This window comes from Pteropus vampyrus, unplaced genomic scaffold (genome assembly GCF_000151845.1).
Source record: "Pteropus vampyrus isolate Shadow unplaced genomic scaffold, Pvam_2.0 Scaffold186, whole genome shotgun sequence".
NCBI lineage: Eukaryota > Metazoa > Chordata > Mammalia > Chiroptera > Pteropodidae > Pteropus > Pteropus vampyrus.
In genome coordinates, this window is record NW_011888967.1 from 892,484 (window position 1) to 917,228 (window position 24,745).

Consider the following 24,745-nt stretch of genomic DNA (forward strand, 5'->3'; position numbering starts at 1 on the left):
GGAAATATTAACTTAGATGTTCATCATTTCTGTGTGTTCACAGCCATCCGCTTTATGGAACAAGAAGTGGGGGCCAGGGGGTGGGGGAAAGCTCAAAGTGCTCATTGGATTTAGCAGTTATGTTTCCCTTGCTTTAGCTATTTACTGATAATTATTTTGGTTACTTGGGAACAAATCTTATAATCCTAGGCAGGCAAAGACAGATGCAGATGGCTGTGAATTACTTCCAATAAGATCAGAATACGGCAAATGACTTTCAGCCTCTCACTACCATGTAATCAGCACTGAACCTGATTAGGTTACAGAATGACCCTTGGAGAGAGTGATTGCTGAAAAAGCTGAAACTTAAAAGGAGTCAGGAAGAACATAACAAAAGCTCTTTCTGTGAAGAGGGATAGCACATACACCATAACCAAAACCACAGCAATGACCAGTCCAGGGTTAGAAAGCTGTCTCAAGATCTTTGCCATCCAGCTTGGGAAATCATGCTCCAGTGTTTCTCCAATGACTTCAAACATCCTATTTTTGCCACTGGTGGGGGGAAAAAAAAGAAGTTTATTTAAAACATATGGAAAACCGTGGTTACAGCAAGAAAACTAGAAATCTTTTTCAAACACTAAGTGCTCTTTCAAGTTAAGAATCTGATGTTTGGCTAGAACTCCTGATATTTTGACTTCATATTGTCAACATATAGATAAAATGTGAGAAATGTTATCCCATCATAAACACATCATCAAACCAGGTAGGAAATTCACCACAGAATTAGGGGAAAAAAATTTAAGCTATATTTCTAAGATCTTGATTGAAATACGTTTTATAAATAGCTTATCAGTCTACTCCTCCTCTAGCTGTCCTCAAAAAACACTCTCTTTGGGGTGAATAAACAGCACACTCAATTTTTTTAATTAGCCTTGGAAAGGAGCCTGAGAAATAGCTTAACGGAATCAAATCCACAAATAATCCAATACATCTCTCCATGCAATAGCTTCTATCTCATTTTCCACCAGAGCTATTAATAGGTAACCACACTGAATGATGACTCCCTTCTCTCTCAGTATGTCTTTTGGACAGGTCTTAAAATGTACCAGCTCAGTTCCACTGCTAAGAAAATAAGAAGAGAAAAAAAAATAAGCCTTGAAAGCAAAGGTCCTAAATGGGTTTGTTCTCAAACCATTAAGACAAGAATCAGCCCCTATGAACTAGAAAAATGAAAGCAGAGGTCTATCTTAACTTAGAATATAATGTTCAAATTATAAAGTAATATCTATCAGGCTGAATTATTTTTTATAGTTATGTATATTGATTTTACTATGAAAAGATATAATTTTCAGAAAAGATACTAAGTTGTTTATCACCAAGTTTTATGTATTAAATGAACATGACCCACAAGTTCCAGATCATTTTTTTTTCCCCCATGAACTAACGGATAATATCTTTCAACAGACTGAGAGTGACTCCAAGTACCTTGTCAGGAGTTGCTGGACTACAGAGGTATAAATTTTGCTTCACAAATTATAAATCTACATACTAATTAGCAAGACCTATGATACATAAGGGGGAATGAAGTTTACAGACAATTTAAGATTATATTGACTATTCCACTAAAGTTTCTTCTTCATACATCCTAACCGATCATCCTCCCCCCACCCCCCGCCCACCACCACACAGAATACAGCCAGAGTAAGTAGGTAAGCACACAGGAGAGAAGATAAGACAATCTATCCTCCCTTCTCCAGCTTGTTCAGCTATAGTTAATGAATGTTTTTAGAATGGGGAGACTGGAATTTTGCAAAAACAGTCCCTACCTACAAAGGTCTTCTTTGTATCCCAGTGTGTCCCAAATGCAAAGTTAGAGGCACCTCTGGGAATTTTGGGGTGCCTTTTCCAGATCATGTCTCTTACCAAGAGTCTAGATCTCTTCAATTATACACAAACTATAGAACTAATTAAAAATCCCTGGCAATTCCTTTTTTTGGCAGATTAGCCAACATGTGCCACTTCCCAATACCCCCAGAAGTCCTTTCCAGTCTGCTTTGACTTTACAGTCAAATGAAATGCTACTTCACTTAACCTATGGTTTCCCTAAGGGCATAGCTTCATCCATCTTAGATTAAAACAGTCTATGAGTAGGCTTGTCTTTCCAGCCAGACTGAAAGTGCCACAGGACCAGAATCTAAGCCCAAATTAATCTTACATCTCATCTAGTGTTTAGCACACAATAAGCAGTCATTATTCACTTGTTAATTCAAATTATTAGCCAACACTTTGCTGTGTTCTGAGATGCTGTGACTCAGAGATGAAAGTATTTCCCACCTCTAGAAGTCAGCTACACTATTAAGAAAAATAGAAACATAGAGTGTAATTGCAAATAAGTTATGTAATAGCAGTGTCACAATATAATATAAACCTGAACATATTGTATGATCTCAGTTATTTAAAAAAAAATCTGCATGAAAAGAAAACCAGAATATAAAATGCCAAAATATTGAGAGTTGTTATTTCAGGGCTTTGGGGGTTATGGTAGTGTTTATTTTCATGTGAAAATGTTTCTATAATTTCCAGATTTTCTAGGACAAACACATATTGCCTTTGCAGTAAGATGAAAATGCATAAAAAATGTAATCACCATAATGTTAATAGGGAAGTGTGTGAGAACCTAGAGAACTAGAAATTGTTCAGAATTATTAGTGAGGGAGCTGGTAGAGAAACGTTGAATATCAGGAAATATGGTGAAATGATTAGAATTTTCTTTACCTGGACCAAAGAGATAATTTTTAAATTGTTGAGCTGTTTAAAGAAAATCCACTTAATAGTCTACTAAAATAATTTTATGAGAAACTCACTCTCCCTAGCCAGATCTTATGCAACCAGAACAAGGTAGAATGTCTTATCAAATTGCTTTGCAGAATGGGTCTCCTAAGGTGTTGCAGCCACCTTACCTGAAAACATATCTGTATTGGGGAGCAACTGGCTATCACTACCATGTCTCCATTAATCTACCTTAAATGCATGTTTGCCAATTGTCTGTCCACCCCGCCCCGCCTCCTCCCGGCAGGGTCAGATACCCTTTACTAGGCAGGCTGGGCAAACCACCACAAACTCAGGGTCCCTATAGATGGTAAGTCATGAGGCTCCTATTAACATAGCTTTCTCACCTCATTTCTAGGGTGGAAAAATCCTTTTAACTTTTCAGTCCACAAATAAAGTATACATTCTTTTGCTGATAGGAAAAATAGATTAAATAGGATAGAGAGAACCCCTTCCCTACTTCTCTACTGAAAATATTTAAATTTCCTTGATCTTAAAATAGTGATGTATATGTAGTAATTTTGCCTAAGTTTGCCAATTAGGAAACACTTGGTCAAAATCAGATATTATGCTTTAGAAACAAATGATTTCTTTCCCATTACAATCATAGTAATTAAGTGTGATATAAAGAAAAGTAGAAAAGTTAGGGCTCAAAGCCTGAAATTGTATAGTCATTGTACATGCCTAGCTCGATGATATTTTTAATACAAATGTACCTGTGTTAATACCACCCAGCTCCATATTGACATTGTGGGGTCTCCCGTGTAGAGAGCTAAGTCACTTTGATACATTTTTCTGAAAAGTATTAACTTCCAATAAAAAGTTAAAAGCACACTTATCTTGTATATTTAGTTGTGTGGGTAATTTGCAGGTAACTGAGGTCTTTGAATGGCTTATGTCTTGAACTGAATACTCTGAGATTTATCAAGGAGTTATTAAGACCAATCGCTCCTTCAAGAATGCAATTTCATATTTAGTCTCCAGATGTCACTGTCTGCATTATTTATTTCAGCCCACTGGATGGGGGTGGGGCAGAGAATGAACAGGACTTGTCAATATTAGCTTCCTGAATTGACAGAACTCCAGTAATTTTTGTCCTATCAGCTGGCTTAACATTTTCTTGCTTTCTTTTCCAGTAAAGCCATAATAACCCAGACTATTATTAGAGTGAAAATTCCTCTTTTATACTTAAGTCAATGGGCAACAAACCTTTTGACTTTAATAACTTGGGTCTGACAGCATGATGGGGAAATTATATGTGACCATTATTGCATCATGGTTCTCATTCACACGGCTTTTCACATTCACATTTTCTACACTGAAAAGGAAAAATACCTCGAATGCATGCTGCCCAATGACTCAACATGCAGAAGTTTGGGGGGAGACTTGTGATAGATTCGTTTTTAAGACTCTTTAAGAAATGAAATCTCAATTCTCCATATCCTGGGGTCTTTGCTTTCTTGATAAGCGTCAGAGAGAGAATTCTGTCATAGAGAACTGTAGAAAGTACATTTTCAACTTGAATCGGAGAGATTTCTTAACTATTATTGACTTGAGTGATTTATCCTTGCTATTTAGGGAGAATATATGTGAGAAATAGCTTTAATTTTTTACTGGCATGTAGCATTTTGGATTATAAATTGTGTGACCCTTTTTAATGATGAGTCTATGTCCCAGGTAGTATGTGGGGTAATCTACTATATTTATTTATTTATTTTTATTTATTTATTTTTCCAATGTGGTAGTCCACATGAGACATAGCAATAGCTTCAAATATCTGTATGCAAAGGCCTAGCATCAGGTAACCTTTCATATCCAGACTAGCTCTTTGCTATGTCCTTATATAGAAATAACTCAGACTCATTGTCCATAATTTACTTAGGCAGAGCCTGGAGCAGTTATTTTCCCTTTTATGAGAAAATAGATGAAACTTGCCTACGAGTCTCCATGTCACCTAATGAGCCTGAATATCCAAAGGATCTCATTCCCACATACCAAAATGCCATTGTTTGAAAAAACGAAAATAATTCACACTTTGACCATTACTATCTTCATGCCTGAAAGAAAACTATGCCCAAATAAAATTTCAAAGACAAGAACCTGAAGGGGCCACAATCAAAAGATGGAGGGAGGGATACGATCATGTACAGGACGGGCATGGTTGACAAGAAGAGGATGAGCAAGAGCATGCCCAGGTAGAAATTATTCGATCTGGAAGCTTTGAAGACTCTGGCCTCAGGAACGTTGCAACACATCACGGCCCAGCACTGGAAGTACATGGATGTGTGGAGTCGAAGGATATTGATGCCTGGGAGGCTGGGAGCAAAGAAAGAGCCCATCCTAGAAAGGAAAACAGAATTCTGTTCAACTGGAGTCTTCACTCCATAACAAGGTTACACAGCACCTGTTTATTTCACATCCTGCTTATTTGCCAAAGGCAGAAAACATATTGCCACTTTCAACCATACGAACCCTTTTTATAAACAAATTGGCTAAGCTATTTCCATCTTCTGTACCCATTTTACCATTTCCCTCATTATTGTGGGTATTGTATACATAATTCCATCATAGAAAGATGCAGATCACCAATCATCTGCTATCATTAGCAAATTTAAACTACAACAGAGTAAACAATATACATATTACATTTGTTTTTCTTGTTTTCTACTTCTAAAATAAACCTAATTTCCTCTAATACTCATATCGATTCATACATACAAAAAATAACTTTTATATAATTGACCCTTAAAACGACATATTCTGTTAAAATAAACTGTACATTTGGATTAATTACTTTTGTCATGGCTAATTAATTTTTGTTTAATAAAAGAGAAAAATTGAAATGGTTTTCTTTTTCTGAAGTATTTTCTACTTGTGACTGTTATAATGTTCAGAGCTGATGGGAATGATGTATTTATGTCTAATAATATTTTGTTGCTATCCTAGAAAAAGCTTTATATGGTTTCAAGATGAAAATTCAACACTTCCATTTAACTTAGTTTATCTGTTTACTTTATTACTTTTGTTTGCCCTGGAAACCCACTGCAATGTATATCTGATTTTTTAAACATATTTTAAAATACCACTTTAAAATAGGAACCATGTAGGTAAGGTCACTTTTATTTGATGGATTTATTGGTTATTTCAACAAAATAAACTTTAATTTTTATTTGATGAAAAAATCCATTAGCACCACAAAACTATATTAATGACAATTAATTAATCTAAAACCAAAAAGAGGTTTTAGAAGTTATTTTAGAAGTTTAAGTAGATCATACCTTTTTGACTGTTCAAATTATAATAAAGCCCTCAGCATTCCTAGTTAGGTTTACCATTTTATATTTCCTGGATATGTAAAATTGTTGTTTTAACCAATCCAGTGTAAATTTGGTTTATTATTGTGGGTGGGGGAGTTAAGTTAAAGAAATTAGTGTCTACTGTAATTCAACTTGTGCAACCCAACATTATAATATTTTATTGAAAAATAGAATCTCATCACAATTTGGGTTATCTTATTGATAAGAGTCCACACAACAGATCTGAATGATATTTTTACATACTGAGTTGACCAGAGACTTTGTGGAAAGTTAAATTATTTTTTAAAATGGCATGAACTAATCATGCTAAGCTAGATAAGCCATATAGAAAAAGTTGAAAATCACATGATATCACTTATATATGGGATATAAACCTAAAAGCAACAAATGAACAGGACAAACAAACAGAGACTCATGAACATGGACTATAGACTAGTGGTTACCAGAGGGCAGGGGGGAGGGGGAAGGTAGATGGGGTAAATGGGGTCAAATATGTGGTGACAGAAAGAAATCTAACTATGGGAGGTACACACAGTGTAAACATATATGCCTTACTGTTAAAGTGTACAGCTGAAACTTATTGGATTTCATTAACCAATGTCATCATAAAAAATAATAATAATAAAATTAAATAAATAAATAAATAAATAAATAGATGGTATGAACTTTGGGTGATAATGCCGTGTTCATGTAGGTTAATCAGCTGCAACAAATGCACCACTGTGGTGAGCAATGACGATAGTGGGGAAGCTGTGCATGTGGGAGCAGGTGATATGTGTGAGCTGTCTGTACTTTCCACTCAATTTTTCTGTGAACCTAAAATTTACTTAAGATATAAACTTTATTAATTTTTTTAATGAGAGGATAGACTTTGGAACAACACGGGGTATCCTGGTTACAAGATAGCATGAAAGAACCTGGAACTCCCAAAACGTGAGCAAGCGACTGAGCGACAGTCCAGCTGAGTGGTCAGAATAACAAAGCACTAAATTATATCTCCAAAGGCCAATATTTGGAATGCAATGCTTTTAGATAATGATGCTTTTCCTCTTCTAAAAGTCAGGGTTGTCCATGTGATTTGTTCTGGCCAGTAAATTAGAAATAAAAATGAGGTGTCTCACTGCTGGGTAGAAATTTTAAGAACACTGTGTACTATTTTGTTCTCCTCTCTCTCTGCTACCCTGACCAGCAGTGTTCCAGATGGATCTGATTCTGTCTTTCTAAACCTCCACAGTGAGGGTAACTTATAAGGGCAGAGCCTTCTACCAATCCACATTAGACTTGTAGTGTGAACAAGAAATAAACTTTTCCTTTTGTAAGCCACCAAGATTTTAGTATTTCATTGCTGGACAACCTAGGCTATCCTAAGACATAATTTTGTACATAATTCAAGACCAAGACTTGCCTAAAGTCACATGTGTACCTATACATATACGTGCATTGTTTGTATGTATGCATATATATATGTACACACACATTATCTGTACATGCATTGGTAAATAAATAAATTTCAAATTTTCCAAATAAATATCACATAGGCATTTTGAACAAATGACACAAGAGCCATAACCTGAAAAACAGGGCCTGGCAGCACAGCAACATGTGAACCTTAATGCTCATCCTACCTTTGTTCATGACTCACTCACTAATCAGCTTGCCCACTAAGCCCCTTACCCAGACTTGATGCTGTCATCTGACAGAAAAATATCATTGTAATACCTTAGCCTGATAAACTGCTTTCCTCCCAAGAAGATCAAATCAAGTGAGAGCTTCCTTTATTTAGCTCTTCTTATCACTCCAGTGACATTGTATATGTCAGGCAAATTATTCATACTTGATCAACTGAGAAAATGAGGTAGCAAAAGGTGACAAGACCAGTGGGACGGTATACAATGAGACAGCATTGGAGCAATGTCCAAACCCATCTTCTCCCTCACTGTGTGTTCTCTGCTGCCTCTACATCCTGTTATGACAGAGATAATTTGTGTTTTCGTCAATTAGATATGATTTCGAAAAACCTATGCTATTTAAAAAATAAATGTTTGACAAAGGTTTACTGACCATTTCAGCCAATTCATAACAAAATGGATTTTACCTATAAATATTTGATTTTAATAACATCAGTGTAAATAACCTCCACTACTTAAAACCTCCCAAAGTTGTAATTGAATGTCTCCAGTCACAAACCAATGGAATTTGATAAAAAATCCCCATGCTCTTTTGATTATTTCTGTAGAAAATGGCCAAACTCAGTTATCAGATCCTCATGCCTCATCAAACAGTAGATTACCATGTGTGAGTGCCCTTGTGCAAGAGAGCCTACTACACACTCCACACCCCTGCACCTGGCACACCACATCCTCCCTCACCAACTTCCTGGGAACTAGGAAAAGAATATTTGTACAAAGGGTTGGTCTGAAGGTGAATAATAGTTCTTTTGTTTCTGGAACTCTGGAAAATGTGTGACTGCCTTTGTATACTCAAAAAGCACAATCGCTTAGTAACGTCCTCTTCATACTAATCAGAAATGAGACTTGGCTAATATCTGAAGGAATAATACATAGAAAGTGATAGTGCAGTGATACTGCAGAGATCTTGATAATGGATCTGCCCATGAGAAAACTGGAGAACATTTTTTAGATTTTTAAGAGCGTTAATATGAATAATAGTGATATGTAGAAAGAACTGTAAAATTATAGGACTGCCATTACAACAGCTTTTCTGATAATGAAAATGAATTTCTAGGATGATCTGTTGCCTTAAATCTGAAAGAATAAGAAAGAGAGATGCAACATATGTCTGCACAAATGGTACCCTCCAGGCCTGAGGGATTTATGGCACTCTGTAAGAGCCAGGGAGTTTTAAAACTAATATAGCACAGTGGTCTCTCATTACTTGAATAGCAAGGTTAGCTATTTTCTGCCATGACAACAGAATCCTTTCCAGGAAATAAAAATTCCAGAACCCATAGAATCTGCCCCCATGGCTTTCTCTGTCAGTAGTCATACGCTGGGCCACCTTGACTTTCTTCCCTGCTTGGAGAATAAAAGGTTCATTTCACTCCTTCATGACTCTCTAGACACATGAGCTGTAATGTGCAGAATTTAGCCAAGAATTACATTTTTAAACATATCTGACAATGGAGAAGATAATCTTTTTATAGTCTTTTCTTCATATTGATTGAGCCAGTGAGGCACAGGAATTTGACAGGCCCCGTGGCAAGATGATGGGGTCCTTGACTATAGTCTTTATGTTGCTGAAGCAAGATATATTTAACTACAGTCTTTATATTGCTGAAGCAAGATATATTTGCCAAGAGGTCCAGTCTCACAAAGGTTTAGTAATTCAGGCCAGCTATGGTTGAAAGGTTTGAGTTATATATGATACTTGTGCAAAGACTTAACCTAGTTACTGGTACTTGTACATAGGACAAAGGTATGGTCAGTGGTGCAGTGTTATGTTAGACATGTATCAGCAGGATAAAAAAGCTCAATTATAAGCGCTTATAGATTGGAGTGCTCTTAGTTAAGGGTGACAGATTTCTAAGACACATGGTCCCCAGATGAATTGTATGCTATGATTCAATTTTTAAGCTCAAAACATGATTTTGACTGTATCAAATCATCTTAACTTGTCAAGGTTTATAGGAAGAATGCTTTCATTTAATAAAAGATATGACAATCCTTTGTACATCAAAAGAAATAATTCTGGTGTGCAAATGGCCCTGTGAAACTAGTTCCAAAATAAAGATCACATTTTTAACTCGACCTTCCTAAAACATGTGTTTCATCTCTATAAACTATTGGATTTGGTAAGATACTATTTTTAAAAGTAGCTATAAGTTTTATTTTAAATATATTCGATAGTGACAAGATAAAATCAGATTCTCAGAGAGACCTTACATCAGTTTATTTCACACTTAATATGTAGTAATGTGATCATTAACGTCACTGTTAGATCCTAGTGTTGCAGAATATAAAATATAAGAAGCCTTCAAATAATCTACCAACCAGAACATGGACTCCCATCATTGGATGAAGGAGTGCTATGCAAAACAGGCGGATGCCTTTGAGGACCGAGATTTAAGATATGAAAAAGAAAAATGTAAACTATTCATAACCACCCACTCTGCAAAGGCAAACGTTGACTTAGACACAGACTGAGATCTTCTCTGACACTGAGTTATAATGCTTTATGAAATAATGAACTTGGAGGCTTTTCTAAAAGCAGCCAATTATCCAACAGCTGGCCTACCAGATCATGCCTTGGTTGAAGATCAGAGCGAGGACGTTGCCACTGATGTCAAATTCGGTGTATGAAGGCTAGAAGAGACACAGACGTTTATTGGATTAGTAGCTTAAATGGTAAATATTGAAAGGCTAGTATTTTATGTTTCTGCATAGGTATAGCTAAGCTCTCAACTACTCTCTTGCAGCAATAATAGTAGAGTAATCAATATAATAAATAATTACTAATAAATAAAATTTAAAAGCACCCTTTTTAACATAGCGAATCTGTCATTCAGTGCTATGAAAGTGTGAGACAGTCTCTCATGCACTGCTGGTGAAAGTAAATATTGGAGCAAACTTTTAGAAAAACAATTTGTTAATACATATTAAAAGCTTTAAAAACTTCATTTTCTCTGACACTGTTAAGTCTACTTCTATGAATTGTTTTAACAAAATATTTTAAATGTTTACAAATTTAAACAAGCAGCAAAGAAACCACCTAACTGTCTAACATTGGTGAAATTAATGCTGTATATCTATACTATGACATATAGTACAGCTAATTATAATCACTGTTGGAAGAGTATTTACATACACAAGAGAAAGCAATGTTTTAATGTTAAACAAGAAATATATAAATTATGCATTCATTATTTTTACCAACTCAGTATGAAACTGTATAAAGTAATAATTCAAAAGAATCAGCAAAATTAATATTTATTATACGTGGTGATGGATTATGACTTTCATTTTCTTCCTTAAGTTTTGCCTATTATAAAACACTTTTAAACAAAAAAAGTGAATTTTTTTTTACAATAAAACAAATATAGAGAAATACAACAAAGTTTAAGAAGTTATGCAATTCAGTGTCCAGTATTTGTCTCCTGGATAATACCATGCTGCTTAGGGCAGCAGCATGAGGCTGTTCTTTGTGCAGAGGGGCCACCAATAGAAACTAAAGCAGGTATTTGTCTCAAGGTGGCCAATTCAAAGGCTTCCTGGTGACACATTAGGCATCCTAGAAGGAAAGCTTCTACCAATGAGATTAACGCTAATTAGCAAGGGCAATAAAATTGGCTTTTACTTAATTTGAAACAGAATAATCAGGCAGGAGACTGACTAATTAATTGGTAACAAGAGAAAAAGAGAACAGCAAAAAGATATGAAGTGAAAAGATCAAGAAATCATGAAAGAGAAATCAAGAGAGGGGCAGGTCTCTATTATTGCCTCAGATTTTCACATCTGCACATCTGACTTTACACCATATGTACCCTCATAACTCCCTCTCCAACACACACACACACACACACACACACACACACACACACACACACACGACCTGAAAATGTCTGTTCTTCGCAAATCCAAAAACCCAAACATATATTTATAAGAAGATAGGACAGGTCTGTGATTTGAAACGCCAATAAAATGATCACAACATTTGAATGCTCGAGACTTCTTAAAACCAACTTCATCACTTTTCCAAAAGGCAGTAGTGCTCTCTGAGTCAATTGGAAGATAAGTGCAATATGCCTTGTTAACAGATTCAGGGAGTAAACAGCAAGGACAGCATAACAATGGTTAAATAACAAGATAAAAAAAATGATCAAATGATACATAATGAAACATTACGTAGCCCTGTTACATTAGGCTGGACAAAGCTAATATGGATAATTTCAACATAAATTCACTCAAGATACTGCTAAAGGATATACAAAGTATTTCACTAGTGTGCTCATCATCTAGAAAGGTAATATTCACAAGATGCAAAAAAAAAGATCCGGTTGATAGTTTTTGTCCTAAAATTAACAACGAAAAAAATGTGGCCTTCATGGAGAAAAAAAACGAATTGCTTTTTATCATGAGAAACATTAATTCTGCATCTTTTTCTTTCCAAGAGAGCACTTTGCTCTGGATCATCTATTTTTCTCTCTTGGAGCCCTGTTAACTCACAAAACACATTTGAAAAATGCTCAGCCTGGTGGCCTGCACCATTTGTGGCCTTCGAGCAGCTCTTCTCTGTGTCAGTTTAAGAATCAAAACTTCAACCTTGGCCTCTTTAGAATAGTGTCTGATTTAGCCCACCAAACTACAAAAAATGAAAAAATTCAACCTTTTAGAAATACATTCCCTTTATTCTCACAAGCACAAGAACCTTTTAAAGGTCATTTGAGATCAGATATTTTTATTACTATGTGACTAGAAAAGCTCAAAGAACATACTGGGATCCCCCCGCCCTGTTTGCAGCAAGGGCAACTGGAGGAATAAAGCTTTGATGTATAAATTGACCAGATGCATAGAAAGGGTAGAGGGCAGCTCTACTGTACCATGTGTATCTGTAGTACAGATATTTGGGATTCAGACCTGAGTATGAGACTTTGCCCTGCCATTTCCTAGCTGGGTGAACTGGGCCAATCACTAATCTCTTCAGGCCTCAGTTCTCTCACAGATAAATTTATGAAACAGATTAGGGGTTGGCACACTATGACCCATGAGCCAAGTCTGGGCCACCATCCGTTTTTATAAATAAAGTTTTATTAGAATACAGCTACATTTATTTGTTTATGTATTGTCTGTGGCTGTTTGGGAGCAAAACAGAAGTTTAATAGTTACAACAGAGACCATATGGCCCACTGAAAAGAAAGTCCCCTTTTTTCCTCTTCTACTACACTTTACTCACAATACTTCTGACAGAGATGTGTGAGTTTCCCCCACACACCGAGAAATTCCCCAATTCTCTGTGGACATCAATTGGATGTCCTGCAATTTAACTCATATCTGACGCTAACAATGCAGTTAGGGCAGATCTCACAGATTAAGGCCTCAGTCCCACAAGACTGCCCCCACTTCGATACCAACCATAAGTTCAGGTTGTTACCTATGCTAATTGACTAGTTATAAACTGAGGATTCCCATGACTACCTCCTCAGATTTGATAATTTGCTAGAAAGCTTATAAAACTTAGGAAAACAGTTTATTTATTAGATTACCAGTTTATGATAAAAGGATACAGCTCACAAAACAGCCAGATGGAAGAGATGCATAGGGCAAGGTATGTAGGAAGTGGCACAGAGCTTCCATGCTCTCTCTTGATGCACTATCTACCTAGTACACCTTGATGTTTTCAGCCACCACAGAAGCTCTCTGAATACCACAGGTCAGAGATTTTTATGCAGACTTCATCAGCAGGCATGACCAATTATTAATGCAGTCTCCAGTCCTTCTCCCTTACCGGGCGGATAGGGGAATGGAGCTGAAAATGTCAAGCTTCTAATCATAGCTTGGACTTTCTGGTGACCAGGCCCCAACCAGAAATTATCCAGGAGCCCACTAAGAGTTGCCTCATTAGAAAAAAAATTGTTCCTGTCACCCAAGAAATTACAAGGAATTTAGGAGCTCTGTGTCAGGAACCAGGATCAAAGACCAAATATTAGAACAAAAGATGTTTCTAGCACCCTATCACTTAGGAAAATACAAAGATATTAGGAGCTCTGGCCAGGAGCTGGAAATGAAGACCAAAATATGTATTTCTTATTATATCACAATATCGCACCTGCAGAAGCAAAAACACTAGCCATTTACAGAGAAGGTCTGCCGATTTCTAAACTAAATAATTTCTAAAATCCCTTTTAATCTAAAATATGTAATTGGTTGAAAATCAGACCCAGTTATTAAAGAATTGCTTCTCCATAAATATCTTAGAAATGAAATTTAATACTGTATGCATTAAACTCAGAAACTCCCACTCTAAACATGAAACAAATGTAAGAAGGCAATCCTCCCTCCCATACCCATATACACACAAACACACACACATATACAGTATAAAATTCAATGCTCATTCTTTTAGAGGTGAATTTTTTTATACATAAGAGATTATGTTACAGTTTAGATTTCTTAAAAGTAATATGAGTGTAAATTAATTTGCAAAATGTTTGTTTGATTGCCTCTAAAATCTAAAATGCTTAAAGGTAAATAAATGATGCTTGGGGAAAAAACATGCTTGGGGCTGAGGTCCATAATAGTCGAGGGATTGGAAATTATTTTGTTTTATATTTGGACCTTTGTTTCTGGTGGATGGGAGTCAGTCATCTACCCAGAGGGAAGACATATGGTACTCATTGGACTAAAGAGCCTGGGAAAACCCACTCTCTCTCCACAAGTTTGGTTATTTTGGGCAGATCATCAACCTATGAATATTGTGAAATGCAATTCAGAATCTCAGAGAGAATTCTGTCATTGCAATGACCTTCACACGAATTTCATTTCCCACAGTTGGAACCACTCCACTTAGAGCTTCATGCTGGCCTGGACTGTGGCTCTAGGGCAATGGTTCTCAAGTGTGGTCTCAGACAAGAAGCAGCAGCTTTGTCTTGGAACTTGATAGTAAAGTATATTATTGGGCTTCACCCCAGATATCTTGAATCAGAAATTCTGTTTTCACATGTCTACAGGCGATTCTGATGTATGCTTAAATTTAAGAACCACTGATGTAGGACAAATCCTAGCCTCACCTACTGGGATGATTCAGCACCTTGAGGCTTTGTGCTTCAACCTTTGTTGCTGCAGACAGACTCCATCCAACATTCAAGTGGAACTTCAAATCCAGCCCATGCTGTTCCTTTTTCCATTATGTTCTCATCCCTTCATGGGATACCCATGACTTCTTACTGATTCTTTATCATGCCATCTTCCTAGACTGCTAAATAATATCTCATTCCCAGCTGAAGAATGCAAGTTTTAACTTCTAATTCTATATCCCTGCCCTCCCTGCTAACTGCCTGCAAGTGACCTGTCTAGGCCTGGGAGCACCTTAAGGTACAAATGCTATAGACTGGCTCATGAATTATTCATGATTTGGCAGAGTCCTTAAAATTTCTAGCGTTAAACATTATAGTGAAAATGAACACGAAATCTAGTTGATGGTTTCAAAGTTGACCGCCACATGACTTTGAGCCCTAGTTCCACCACTGACCAGCTATATGTTTTTTTTAGCAAATAACTATAGTATATTCATATATGGAATAGCATACGATCATTTAAAAACCACCTCATAAATAAGTTAACAGCATACTGTATATATGATATATATATATTTCTATATAAATACTGTATTTATATATGTTTATAAAAATCTAAAATGAATCTATAGTACTTATTTATCTATATATAAATACTAATACTATATGATTCAAAAATCCATATAAGTAATGCCATGAGTGGTGGGATTACCTGTAATTTTTATTTTCATATTTAACTTATTCTGGGTTTTCTAGATTTTCTGTTTTCTGCCTGCATTGCCCATACTTTTCCAGCTGTTGGGCTCTGTCTTAACAGCTGTCCCTCCATCTCAATCTTTTGAAATTCCTTCAAGATGGCTCAAATATCTCTTTCTCCATGATGTCTTTGCATTTCTATTGACTGTCACCGGCCCCAAAGTCATATAACAGTTGGTTTCTCCTATAACATTTACATTTTGCTCTGTATTGACCATGGGAGCTTGCAAAATTAAAGAGTAGTAAAAATGTGAGAAACTGGTGAATGAATAAATCTGAAGAGGGCAGTGGTTTTTCAGCTCCAACCAATTTCTCATAAGTGAGAATATGGGTCTAATATTGCCAGGCCTTCTAATATGTCAAGAAAAGCAAGAAATCCATATTTTTTAATGTAAACTTTTCAGTTTTTAAATATTAGCACATTAAAAACAAACAAACCCCTCTGTAGACCAAAGAAAAAAATTATCTAAACTAAATCTAGCCTGCAAGCCCAAGTTTGCAATCTCTCTTTCAGCTTATATCTTTTCCATGTCTGTATCCCCTTATTACCCAGCACAGAGGTTTGCTCATAAGGTTTTGCACTTAGTAGGCACTCAGCTGCGTACGCTGTCCACTTGGTAGGCCAATGAAAATCGAATCCACATCAAAGATCCATCATCCAACCTTAATATTCTAAAACTTGTTTTGATGCTGAACTTCTCTCTGAAGAGCCTTCCAAAGGTAACATATGGAAGAAAATTCTTTCTCTATGACCTAGAACAGGAACTTGTCTTTTTCCTGTACTTCGTACTAACTCAAGAGCATTGTCAGCACTCAATAAATAATAAATTAGTCATTTAATTACAGCTTTTGTGCATCCAGGTCATGTTGTATTGACTTCGTATTTGAAGTAAAATTTTCTAGCACTTAAGAAGCAAGCATTAAGGGGCAAAAGGCAAGCACAAGCCAAGCAAAAGTCTAACAACAACAAAAAAAATGCCAATTTTTATGTCTGCTTCAGAAGAGCTGAATCAGGTGAAAAAAAATAGAAATGAAACCAAGCCAGCTGAATATCTCATAGCAGGGATGGGAAAGCAATGCCACAACATCCGGGATCTATAGCATTACCTCACTGTCATTTACCAAAGACCATTACCTAACTGCTTTTGGCTCATCAGAGAAGCACTTTCAGTGTGAGTGATAGAGATGACCTAATAAAAGGTACGATCTCAAAGTAAGACAGCCAGGCAGAGTATCTAGCCCGGAGTCTTGAAAACAGTTCTGTATGTGACCTCTAAGACTAGAGGTCATGAGACAGGAGGAAGATCAGCAGCAAAAGATATCCCTTAACTAGTGAGGAGAGAAACATCATTGTCTCAAGAATACTAAGGCAGAGCTGATTCCATAGGTATATTCCTAGAAGCAAGCTGAATTTTGTCAGTAGATGGTGCTAGAATGTGGAGGTTCAACACTGAATCAACACATAGTGCCTGCCATGTGATGAGCATAGTTCTAAGCATAGACGTCAAAGTTTCTGTTTTCAGAGAGCTTTCATTCTAATAGAGGGAGACAGATAATAAGCATGCTTGAAAAAGGAAATGTCAAATAGTTATACATCATATTAAAAAAATAAAACTGTGTTGGAACTGTGAGTGTCTGGTAGGCTATATTAGATTGGATGGTTGGAGAAGAGTTCTGAGGAGACGTATTAGCTGAGTCCTTAATGATAAGGAGAAATCAGCCATGCCAAATTTTAGGAATCTGCATGCCTGGAGGGAGGAACAGCTAGCTCAAATACAAGGACCATCTTGTGTTTGAGCATAAGAAAGAATCCCGACATTTGTGGACTTCACAAAGAAAGAGCAAAAGGTAGGAGATAAGCTCAGAGGGAAAGAAAAAAACAAAAAACAAAAAAAAAAACACACACAGATCACACAGGGTATCGAAGTCCCTAGAAAGGCATTTGGAATTCCTTCTAAATACTCATTAAAGCAATGGAAAATTTTAAGCAAATGAGTACTACCAACCCCCCAGGTCATATTTCCCAAGATGATTCTGCTGCAATGCTCAAACTTGAAGTGGGGGGAACCTGGGCTTGAGCATAAAGCAAGTGAGCCCATGACGAAGTCAACGTCAGTGGGGTTTAGAGAAATTTGCTAGAATTTAGCTTCGCCACTTGCCAAAGCCCTATCAGCACCTTGGGACTTACTCAAAACTTCCATAGCCCCCTGCTTGTATTTCTGTTGAGCTCTTATTAGACTGTGAGTTTTATGAAGGAAGCATTACATTTATTGAATCCTTTTATCCTCCAATGCACTGCACAGTGAGTGGCCAATGACATGTGTCCAGGAGTTCGTTTATTAGGATGCAAAGGAATTAATAGAATGTGCAGTTGACACTACCCATCCTGCCCTGTTTCTTGAAATGCCAACAAGCTTCATGGGGAGGGAGCTGACTATGGGTCCAAGATTTATTGAGTCCATTTTAATGGGCAGGTAAGATCCGTTGCTTTAGCTAACCTCTGCTAACTCATGAGAATATCATAAGCCATTATACTCAAGTCTGATCCCTTCTGAATTAAAACCGACTCATTGGTCTTCATTTACAGTTGTCTCCCCTTATGCGCAGTTTCACTTTCCATGGTTTCAGTTATCCACAGTCAACTGAAGTTCAAAATACTAAACAGAAAATTTCCAAAAATGAGTTTTAAATAAGTTTTAAATTTCTCACCATTCTAAGTAGTATGATGAAATCTCGCACTATCCTGCTCCATCTCACCAGGGATGTGAATCATCCCTTTGTCCAGCATACACATGCTGTGTACACTTCTTGCCCCTCAGTCATTTAGTAGTAATCTTGGTTGTCAGGTCCACCATCATGATATTGCAGAGCGTGTTTTCAAGTAACTATTATTTTACTTAGTAACGTCTCCAAAGCAAAGGCATAGTGATTCATATGTGCCAAAGAGAAGCTGTAAAGTGCTTCCTTTAGGTGAAAAGGTATGTATGCACAGGAAAAAACATTGTATATGTAGGATTCAGTACTATCACAGTTTCAGGCATTCACTGGTGATCTCAGAACATACTCTGTGGGCAAAAGGGGACTATCGTATTGACATCTAAAACGACGAAAATTCTGAATTTTCTGAAAATTCTGAATTTTCTGAAAATTCTGAATTCTGTAAATTCTGAAATGTATTCTTGAATAGTGTGTGTAAACAATGACCCACAAGGGAATAATCTGATAAGAGAAAAATGAATATAATACTTACATATCCATATTCCAAATCCCAACACCAGCAGTAATTGCAAAATCTTACAAAACATGCTCTGAGAAAGTCCCCAATGAGGATTGTAACATAGGTGGTCAAAACATCAGAAACAGTCAGCCGCACAAATTCCTGTTGAGATATTATCTGCATTAAAATTTACATTTCTCTCCTCAAGTGGTCCTAGTGTTGACATCAAATTTTTCATGTTTCTAAATACTATGAGCATAGAAACTGCAATTAATAGTTGAAAAACTAGTTAGGCACATCTAGCAAATAAAGACTGTTTACACCTATTTTATTAGTTGAAAAGTAATTGTTTTCTGTTCCAAAATCACTGTATCTAAAATATTCTTACTGAGAAACTTTTATAAGCGGGACACATGAACCCCAAATAGAAAAATATTGACCACACAGAAGTTTAAAATTCAATCTGACAAACAGCAATATTTATAAAGTTAAAAGACAAACTTAGAAAAAGCACTTGCAGCATGTAAGATAGCAGTAAGTTTTCCTAACACGTTAAAAACTTTTACGAATCAGTATGAAAACAGATGGGTGATCCAATTAGGGAAAAAAATGGCAAATATCATAAATAATAAATCCATAGGAGAAAACATACAGTCAATTAAAATGTTCAAAAATACTTAAACTCCATACAATAAAAATTAAAATTAAAACAATGAGTTATTGCCTCACAGAGTGATAAATATTTAAAAAGCTATGCCTCTCCATATTGGTGAGACAGGCACTGTCATAAACTGATGAGAAAGATAGACTGGCACAATGCGTGGGGGGAAATTTGTGAAGATCCATCACATTTTAAAGTGTGTGGAATTTGATCAAGGAAATCCACTTCTAGAAATGTATTCTATGGCAATATTAACACAAGTACACAAATCCATATGTATAATTATGAAAGTATTGCTTCTCCCAGAAAATAACTGGAAACAATTCAAATATGCTCAGGAGGAGATTAAATAAAACAGGGTGTTTTCACAACAAAATATTGTGATCTTTTAAAAGAAAATGCTACTGTGGTTAGACTCCATCGAATTGTATACTTTAAGTGAGTGGAATAGTATTGCATGTGAATTGTATCTCAATAAAGTTGTTTAAAAAGTGCTGAAATGTTATGCTCTAATAAGAAACAGGTTTTTAAAAATTTTTCAAATCATGATATGTAGTATGAACTCATATATTAACAAAAATCCTGTGTGTATACATATATATATACATATATTTATGCATATGTCTAGAAAAGATCTAGAAAATTAGAAACTGGTTAGTGGTGTGAACTTGAATTTATGTGCAAAGCGTGTGCACTGAGAGTTAGAGAAGTTCACTATTTCTTCATGAAACTCGTATGACAATAAGCAATATATAGAAGAGTAGACATATAATTATAAATTTTTATCATATTTTGCTTCTTCTCTTTCTGTTCATTCCCAAAAATTCATGCCCTAAGAAGAATGACACTATCTAATAAGACATATTTTGCCAGAAGTATTAATGTTCTGATATAACTTGAGAAGTTGGTGTTTATTTCCAGTTACCTCTAAAATAACTACAGAGAAAGATTTTTCTCATAGGGCAAAGGGCCATTTCACTGGCAATCATTAGGTTAATTTAGAGCCTAATACTTCAAAGCAGTGTTTTCTGAACCCTGGTAGTCATGTACCACCTTCATGATTCTTGTCACATCCAAGTTCCATCTGAAATATTCTTTGCCTGATATTACTTTTCATATAATTTATTTTTTAAAAAAATAACCACTATTGTAAATAAAAGATGTATCATTTGCCATAAATAGAAGTTAACTATAATATAAATATAATAAAAGCAAAAAATATATATCACACTGAAAATTTAAAAAGATAAATTTTAAAAATTATTGTAGCATTAGTTTCCACCAAAAATATAGCTCCTGTGATGAGAGCTTGTAAGCAGGTAGCATATTTTGGGAGGTATTGTCAAAGAACTGGAGTGGGGATTGGGAAGAATGAAACAGGGAAAAAAGGAAAGGCTTTACTCAAGAATGTGTTAAAAACTGTCACTACTAGAACAATTGGGCCTCGATCCTTCTGGGGACCCTCTTAGTAGCCACACAGACTAAGCCTCAGACTTGTTCATTCAAGAGACAGAAGAGGGAAATATTGATTCACCAGCTCTCGTTCCCACTAGTCTAGCATGGCCCTGTGTGGTATTAATGACCAACTTGATGACACAGAGAAGCTCTGGGATAAAAGTAAGAATATAAGTACAGTTCAGTTGAGACACTGTCCAGTAACAGCTGCATGACAATTGTTTGCTGAGGCAATGGCTGGAGTAAAAAGGTGGGCCAAGACAGTGTAAAGTTTCTGTATAATCTGAAACCTTCCTAACTCTCTATTCTTTTTGCATTGCTCTTTCCTCTGTCTTCTCCACTCCAGCCCCACTGGCTTTCTTTCAGACCTCAAACTCCATACTTCTTCAGGCCACAGGACCTTGGCATGTGGTCTTCACTCCATTCAATCATTCTAACCTCACCTCATGACTCGGTTTGTGCCAATAAACATGTATATCAGCGTGGCACCACCATTTAGGGAAGCCTCTCTCACCTCTTGACAAAGGCAAGCTTCCCTATAAGTTCTCAAATTCCATGCATTTTATTCTTATAATGCTTTGTAGCCATTGCAAATTTGCAATTTTGCATAGTTATTTAATTAGAGGCTTTGTTCTCCCCAAAAGATTACAATTTTCACAAGGACAGAGAACTGGTCCGCCTGTGCTCTCCGCTATACCTCTAGTATCTAGCACTTAGCATGCACTCAATTAATATGGAACGAATGACTGCGCGATAGTAAATTCACGCAGTTCTTTGTGGCCATAACTTTTCTCTTCCCTACTCTTATTCTCCTTTAATTTCCCAGGCAATATGAGTTCAGATTCTAATAACTAGCATCCATTAGAGGTAGGCTATGAAGGATATTTTTAGGTTTTTAGATTATACAGAAACTTTACACTGTCTTGGCCCACCTTTTTACTCCAGCCATTGCCTCAGCAAACAAGTGTCATGCAGCTGTTACTGGACAGTGTCTCAACTGAACTGTACTTATATTCTTACTTTTATCCCAGAGCTTCTCTGTGTCATCAAGTTGGTCATTAATACCACACAGGGCCATGCTAGACTAGTGGGAATGAGAGCTGGTGAATCAATATTTCCCTCTTCTGTCAGAAAGATTTCCTCAGATAAAAGAAAACTTCAGAGCATTTTTGAAGTCTTCCCAATCCACCTAAGCTTCTTCATCCCAATGGCTGAAATTTTATTTTTCCTAAGCAGTGTCCTAACTTCCACAGACAATAGCAGAAGAAGATTCAAACCTTATATTATAATGTTAAAATATTCACATAGCATAGAAGGAACACACTGATTTATAAGAAAGAAAATCCCCAAAATGGTGGCCCAGCCCATCTCAGGGACATCATCCAATCCCAGAGCCAGCATTCTATTCAGGATGGGAGCGTGGTCCCCACACAGGTTCCTGTTGAGCATTGAGCTCCTCGCCTAACAACTTCACACTCATGACATTTAGTTAAAATGACTGGCCACTTTGATCAGTAAACCTAAGAGCATTGTTTGCAGGGATGCCACAAAGGGCCTCAGTCTGTAGATATTCCATGGCAGGAGTTTGGGGAGTATGCGTTGATGCTAACCATGTTTCAGCACTGTGGACAAGGACACAAACTTTAATCAGATAGGTTAAATATGGGCTCCTGTCATTGACTTCTTTTGAGGTCTTGAGCAAATTGTTTTATCTTTCTACGTCATGATCTCCTCATCTATAAAATGGGGATAATAATATAACTTCTCTCAAAAGGGTAATTTAAAATTCAAAGAGGTAGTTCTTGGCACACTAGAGGCATTCAATAAATTGTTGTTTATCTTTGGCTGTTGGCTGCTTTCTCTCCTTCCCTGAAATACAGACCTCAGTATATAGCTCCAAATAGCTATCTCCCAAGAACGGCTCTGCTGCCTATCTATCACACACCATAGGAGATGAGACTAAATGACTACATTTTGAGATTCCCTGGAATAATAAAGGAGCCACCAAATTATCTTATATTCAAATTCAAAGGGAGCTTTGAGTCCCACTGTATCCTTGAGGAAAAACAAAGCAGAGGACAGCTATGGAGGAGAAGAGAGAATATGTGGAATGTTCTCACAGAACAATCAATGAACCTTTTAGGGGCATGTCTGCAACATTACATGCACAAGAGTTGCCTTTACTAATTCTTCTAGAGCCATTTTTTCTTTAAGTGGCTAAAAGAAATGTTTCCAGGTGTATGGATATAAATATTGATCTCTTAGAAGCCAGAATGTCCCAGCACTCAGGGTTTTTATGTTCCCTGTGTCCTCTTTGTCCCCATGGATTCCACTTCCTTCATCAATATTCTATTCAAAACCACAACCCCTTCCCTCCGGGTGGCTCCTGCAGACTGTCCAAGTGCTGAATGCTCCTTTAGAGAAAGAAGGGTAAAAGCAAAGGGGAAATACTTCAAAGTGCAGTAAGGCAAGATGATGAAGTAAAGAACAGCACTATGCATAGGGTTTTTTTTTGGCAATGGTGGTAAAGAAAAAGCAAACAACAAGGGCCAAAAGCCAACAAAAAAAAAAAATAAAAAAAAAACTTTTTTCCTTTTTTTAAATTCAGTATGTGCAGGAATATCACAGATGCTTCTGCATAATCAAAAACATAAGTATTCTCCTAGATTGCATTGGCATTCATGTCTAATTAATCATCGCCTTCTCTCCAGAAGCGAACAGCTCCAATCTTATTCTTTACACTGAGTCCTACTGATCCAGTTTAATAGGTATTTATTTGCCTACTAAGGGTAGGTTTCTTGGCCCTGTGCCAGTCTGCATTCTAGGATGTATAGAAGAGAACATCTCAAACTCTTTGAGTTTGTGAAAACTACGTTTCTTGTTTTTTTCATTTCTCTTAACTTCTGCCAAAGATTTAGGGAGCCGCTGAGATATGATGCAACAAACCCATGTTAAACACTATAACCAGACTTTGCTCAAGGAGCCTTGAAACAGAAACCTGTGTACTCCTATGTATTCGTTTCCTGTTACCACAAACCTAGTGGCTTAAAATAACACAAATTTATTTTTTTTACAATTCTGGAAGTCTTAAGTTTAAAACCAAGGCACAGGCATCAGGGAGGAATCTGCTCCCTTGTTTATTCCAGCTTTTAAAGGCCGGCTGCATTCCTAGGTTCATGGCCCCCCTCCTCTGTCTGTAAAGCACATCACTCCAACCTCTGGTTCCACTGTCACATCTGGCTTTTCTGACTTTAATTCTTTTGTCCCCCCTGTTATTTCATTAGGCCAACTCACATAATTCAAGATGATTTTCCTATCCCAAGACCCTTTGCTTAATCACATCAGCAAAGTACTTTTTACCATATGGGGTAACATATTAAAAGGTTTCAGAAATCAGGACGTGGACATCTTTGAGGGGCCATTATTCTGTCTTCCACACTGTAGGTCTCAGCACCTCTCTACTAAATATAAGCAGCTTTCTCTTCATTTCTTTTAATTTAATATTTCATACATGATATGTCCCTGTAAACACATATGAAATGTGCATGTCTGAAAATTTAGTATTTAATAACATGTAATTGAAAAGAAAGGGGTTTAACAGATCCCTGAAAGTTTAAAAAATAAAGTAAAATAAAATCCTTAACTATACCATACTTTTTGTACTCAGTCATCAATGTTATGTTCTAGCGTTATATATATTTTCCATATTTTTTCCACAATTAAAATCATAGTTGATTGGCTTATATCCATTGAGCATCTGTTTGAAGCTGAGAACATCGAAT

General features: G+C 36.4%; 1 protein-coding gene across 1 annotated transcript in view; it reads right to left on the minus strand.

Annotated features, from left to right (window-relative positions):
* TMC1 (transmembrane channel like 1) overlaps window positions 1-24,745 on the minus strand; it is a 128,963-nt gene that overhangs the window by 8,959 nt on the left and 95,259 nt on the right. The window contains exons 14-17 of the mRNA XM_011371262.2: window positions 18,881-19,009; window positions 10,380-10,447; window positions 4,909-5,148; window positions 406-531 (exon numbers count right to left, since the gene is read on the minus strand). Coding sequence (XP_011369564.1) covers window positions 406-531; window positions 4,909-5,148; window positions 10,380-10,447; window positions 18,881-19,009 — 563 coding nt within the window. The remainder of the gene's footprint in view (window positions 1-405; window positions 532-4,908; window positions 5,149-10,379; window positions 10,448-18,880; window positions 19,010-24,745) is intronic.